The sequence below is a fragment of the Bos indicus x Bos taurus genome, chromosome 5, assembly GCF_003369695.1.
Source record: "Bos indicus x Bos taurus breed Angus x Brahman F1 hybrid chromosome 5, Bos_hybrid_MaternalHap_v2.0, whole genome shotgun sequence".
Taxonomy (NCBI): domain Eukaryota; kingdom Metazoa; phylum Chordata; class Mammalia; order Artiodactyla; family Bovidae; genus Bos; species Bos indicus x Bos taurus.
Window position 1 is genome coordinate 25,160,988 of NC_040080.1, and position 5,323 is coordinate 25,166,310.

General features: G+C 41.0%; 1 protein-coding gene across 1 annotated transcript; it reads right to left on the bottom strand.

Annotated features, from left to right (window-relative positions):
• Window positions 1–304: 304 nt before the first annotated feature.
• MGP (matrix Gla protein) lies at window positions 305–3,874 on the bottom strand. The gene is made up of 4 exons (XM_027541415.1): window positions 3,734–3,874; window positions 2,222–2,254; window positions 1,287–1,362; window positions 305–683 (listed from the first exon to the last, which is right to left on the bottom strand). Exons 1-4 carry the CDS (start codon window positions 3,792–3,794, stop codon window positions 542–544), a joined length of 312 nt encoding a protein of 103 aa, XP_027397216.1. The 5' UTR covers window positions 3,795–3,874; the 3' UTR covers window positions 305–541.
• Between the last annotated feature and the right edge of the window lie 1,449 nt (window positions 3,875–5,323).

Genomic DNA, 5,323 nt, shown 5'->3' on the forward strand with positions numbered 1-5,323 from the left:
AGAATCTAGAAACCACACAGAAGGAATTTAGGAGCCATTTAAATCTTGGGAGCAGGAAAATCATATGGTCGATCATCTATGATATTTGAAAATCCTGGAAAACACATAATAAGAAGCAGCCATTCACTGATCCCGAGGTAGAGAGAATCTAGACAAACTACAGCCGGGCAAGTGTCTTCTAAGGTTAATTTTCCTGTGCACTGATCAGCATTAGAACACGGTTAACAGAGTCTCCTGTTCTGGGCTAGGTGGGCCTTGATTGAAATATCTCAGTATTTTCCCAGAAGAAATCAGACTCAAAACGTAAGTATCCAACCAGAAGTTTATTATGGAAGAATCACACATCTTAATTCCCCCTTGACCTTCACTTCGTTTCATATTCATTACTTTTCAACCTGTGGGCAGGAAAGAGGGATGCAGCCAGACAAGAACGTTTAAGGAACAATTAAGCGATTCGTATGTTTCTATATAGTTCAGTAATGCTACTGCAAGGGAATACAAAATCAGGCACCAGGCTCTGGAAAGAGACTTTTGTCCAGTCTCATTTGGCCCCTCGGCGCTGCCGGAAATAACGGTCGTAGGCAGCATTGTATCCATACACCATGGCATAGCGTTCGCAAAGTTTGAAGTCATCACAAGCTTCCCGGTTGAGCTCGTATTGAGGCTTGTTGAGTTCTCGGATTCTAGAAAGTGAGAAAAAAAAAAAAAAAAAAAGCCCAAATTGAGAGGCGTAAAGGAAGTGGAGAAGTAAGAAAAAAAGAATGCGAAAATACCGTAGAGAGATCCCATAGTGTTAGTGGATCGGGTGTGTCTCTTTGTGACCCCATGCACTGTAGCCAGCCAGGTTCCTCTGTCCATGGAATTTTCCAGGCAAGAATACTGGAGTGGGTAGCCATTCCCTTCTCCAGGGGATCTTCCTGACTCAGGAATCGAACCCAGGTCTCCTTCACTGCAGGTGGATTCTTTACAGTCTGAGCCACCAGGGATTCCCCCAAGATGAAGAGATATTTACAGAACAAGGAGGAAAGGTGAAAGAGGGGGAATTTTCTTTTTCAATAAAAACAGAAATTTTCTGTCTTTCCTCCTTTACCTCCTCCCTCCCTCTCCTTTCTGGGCCTTTCACAAAATAGTCTTCTAGAAATTCAGTTGGTTTTCTACATTGTTTTTAAATTCTTTGATTTTGGAATATGCTTAGAAATAATACATATTATCGAAAAAAAAAATCCATTTCTCCCTCCATTCAGATCTGGGAATAATGATCTCCCCCATCACGTGTCATCACCTACCTCTCTTGGGCTTTTGCTCTCCATCTCTGTTGTGGTGATATAAAGCTGTTAGCGTTTCTCCTGTTAATGAAGGGATCTTAAAACAGAAAATAGGTGGAGTTTTAGGCAATCGGTCATTGATAATATTTCTGTGAGTATTCTCTGACACAAATATATTTGAAAGCTCACTCATTCATTTGTGTATTTCATGTAACTATGAAAATTAGTTTCATAGTTTCATAACAATGAAGAGTAAAGGGGGAGATAAAGCAAATTTCATAAAATGCCTGATCCAAAGAAATTAATAACCTACATGTGGGTTACTAGAGACTTGGCACACAGGCTTCTATAGACCTTGCTTGTTTATTTTGCTTTGGGTCGTCATTTTGCCTTTCTCGATTTTGGTATTTCTACTTGAGTGTATTTTTCATTCCTATAAGGAGAAATCCTCTTTGTCCTGAGGCCTTAAAACATAATTTTAGATTTTCAGTAAATGAACAGTTTAAACATCATAAAACCATAAACACATTAAAGATAAGCATGGTATTTATTTCTCTACTCAGTCTTTATAAGTATTTATATTTATATTCAATAGTGTCCAGCAGAATGCTGATGTGTGTGGTCTCCCAGCTGACTTGGCCGCCACGCCTGTACTTTGTCATTTGTCACTAGTCCTCATTTTCCATCTGTGTGGTTGTTGTGGTGCCAACTTGAAATTTCCAAAGGAGATTTTATGGTTCGTAAGTATGTCGAAAGCATACTTGCCATCTTACAAATTTAAAAATTGCTCATCTGGTGATTTTTTTTATAGTCATTGACTTTTAAAATTTACTTTACTTTTCCAAAAGATATCCTCTTTTTCCTCTCTGTTATGGGTATTATCATTTTGTCTTTTTAAGAATTAGGAGATTCTTCAATACCTGAGATTCCAATAAGGAATTCAAATATTTACTTACTGATTTCATAGGATTCCAGGCTTTCGTGAGATTCTGGAATAAAAAAAAAAAAAGATTCATTTTATTGTTACTTTTTACAGACCACAGGAGTTTAAATATAGGGAAGGAAGGGAAGGGAAGAGTCAAAAAGATGGGAGGAGTATATTTGGCAGTGTGGTTATTACAAATTTCAGGCATTTAGGATTTATGAGCTGTTTCTCTAGCTCTGTTCTTGCTGGGATACATCTACTCTTTAGTTTTTCTGGTGTTAAAGGAGCCAGTGGCCCTGGTTTAAGCTAAAATTTTCTAAGAGCTATGAAGTCTTTAGGCTGGTAAAATAATTTAAGTGCTGCATGTAAGTCTCCAGGGAGCCTTCCTTGATTTAATTTGGGACCTGAAATCAAGGAAGGGACATAACATTGAGGAGACAGGCAAGACTCTCCAGGCAGGCTGGGCAGATGGCTTGGCCGGGCTTCTCCACGACAGGTTCCCAAGAGGTTTTGAAAGCCTCTTAAGAACCTGTGTTAAACTGACAGCCACAGAAACCACTGGCTTCAGCTGACATCTCACATTGGGCACGATGCCAGGTCAGAGAAAGAACTGAGATGATGCCGAAGGAAAAGATTTCTTCTTTCTCCCATTCTCCTAGGCAAAGCAGGTAAATTTGGCAATAAGAAACTCATAGTTATAAGCATATGAGTGTGCTTGAAAAGTTAAAAAGAAGGTGAAAAACCAAATACTCTGATACAGAAAACTGGTGAATAATTTCAAGACTAAGGAGTAAACTACAGATAGCTGTTAATATAATTGAGGCTCAAGGAAACCTAGAATATCCACATAATTGAACCATAAGACTGAATGACCTAAATCATGTTGCCTGAGATTTCTTTTCATTAGCTTTGAACAGACACACATATATTTAACAACACAGAGAACCAGGCAAAATTGGTCTTTTAACAATAGAAACTAAGAAAGTGATTTTTCCCTGAGATTCTTTAAATGTAAAACTTTTTTTTTAAAATTCATTCACTAAAAAAAATGTTAACTTCATAAGATTGTCCTTCTCCTAGAGAAGGCCATACATATCACTTCGAGTGAAAACTGGTTTTCTTAAAGGTAAGTGATTCAACCAATACCCTTAACCAATTGTAACCAAAGTCAAAATAAACATCCTTATTTGTTTAAATGAGAGCTTAGGGGCTGGAGAGTTGATATCTTTTTTTTTTTTTTTCCCTGAAATAGCAAAGTTTCCAGGTATAGAGCAACTTACCATAGAAAGAACTTGTCTGTTAAGTTACATACAAGAGTCTGGATATTGAAGAGGTAAAAAATATGATGAAAAAAAAAAAAAAAACTTGATGGAGCAGATCAGTGCTCAAAGGACTTGGGAAATGTCAAATTCATGGTCCTCTAAGATTATAAGAGCAAAAAGGAAAGAAGAGAAGGAGGGAGAGGAAAAAATCCATGAAAACTGAAGTCAGAGGCAGAAAAGAAAAAAACAAAAACAGAGAGAGAGCAGGAGAAAGTTCTCACCATAACACAGAGCTGCCACGGCCAAGGCAGCCAGGATGGAGAGAAGGAGCAGGCTCTTCATGGTGTCTCCGGGTCACTCGCACCGTCTCCTGGAGCAGCAGTGGGGAGAGACAACTACAGGCTGTTGGTGAAAGGCTGTGGGGTTTTTATAAGAATCAGAGCAGCTGAAAGGGGTGGAACCAGTGGGAGGGGGCCGGAGAAGGTGGAGACTGGTTGGCATTCAATGAGCACTGGGACTTTTCCCAAATACTCATTCCTTCCAGATATTATCTACTCCGGGTGGGCAGTTTTCCCTCACTCCTGGACCTGACTTGTATGGCAGGATACTGCCCTGGTACACAAGTTGTGGCTGCCCTATGTTTGGGTCAGACCTGGGCTCAGGTCCACAGAGAAGGGAGTTGCCACAAACACGTGTTTGCCTTTCTAATTCCTTCTCTGGTCTGCCCTCCCTGGCCTTGACTTTGGGTCTTTCAGGTTTGGTCCATACACAAAGCCATAGTGTTCTCTTCACTCCCCTGATGGATGGATGAGAGGTTCTGGGGGAGAAAGGACTTCACTTTCTGTGCTGGTTCTAATTTAGAATTATTTTCCTAGTAGGGCTGAACTGTTAATCCTAACCACTTGGGTGTTCGCCTGGTGATATACCCCTTTTGCAGTTTTTCCAAGTGCTCAGCAGGACGGGGATGGCCAAGGACCCCCGGGCTTCTGTTTCCTCCATTGGCTCAGCAGCAACTTGCCCATCCAGTTTTGTGACTTGAGTGCAGACCTGCACACTGATGCCCTATTAGGCTGGCTATCACTCATCTAAAGTGCAGCAAGGATACCCACCTCACATTGTCTGAAGGCATTGTCTTGATAATGAAATAATTCAGTACGCTTTTAGTGAGTGGCAGATGAGATGCAAGGTACCTGCTAGGTGATGTGGGGACCTAGAGACAAACAAGACAGTCCCTAAGGAGGTAAGAACCTCCTTATTATTCACTTTGCTCTTGAGCTGTCCTGTATCCTCCAAGACAGATTTTCACAAACACACACCTCCATCAGAATCAGAAGCTCTATTTCTCTATTTCTTATTGCAATCCTTCGATTGCAATTTGGTGTCTCTGGTTGTCTTGTAGACAAAGATCTTTTATTTTTTTATCCTCTTGGACAATCAGAAAACCTTTTCTATCAGATGTGTCCCTGTTGCCTGGGTACCCATGAGTCTTCTCAACAGAAAAATAGACTTGTGTCACAGAACAGCAGATGTGGAAGAGCTAAAGTTGCAGAACCTCTAACTTGGGCTGGAAGAGCAAAAGGGGCTGCAATGGGGTGAGTGGGTATACTTTTCAATGAAGATTAATTTCTAGGAGCAATGATGAACAGCTAGACAGAGCCTTTTACCTCACTGTTTTTGCCTTATTGGGGTGGACTTCCCTGGTAGCTCAGACGGTAAAGAATCTGCCTACAATGCAGGAATCCTGGGTTTGATCCCTGGGTCAGGAAGACCCCCTGGAGAAGGGAATGGCTACCTACTCCAGGGCCTGGAGAATCCCAAGGACAGAGGAGCCTGGTGGGCTACTGTCCATGGGGTCGCAAAAAGTCAGACAT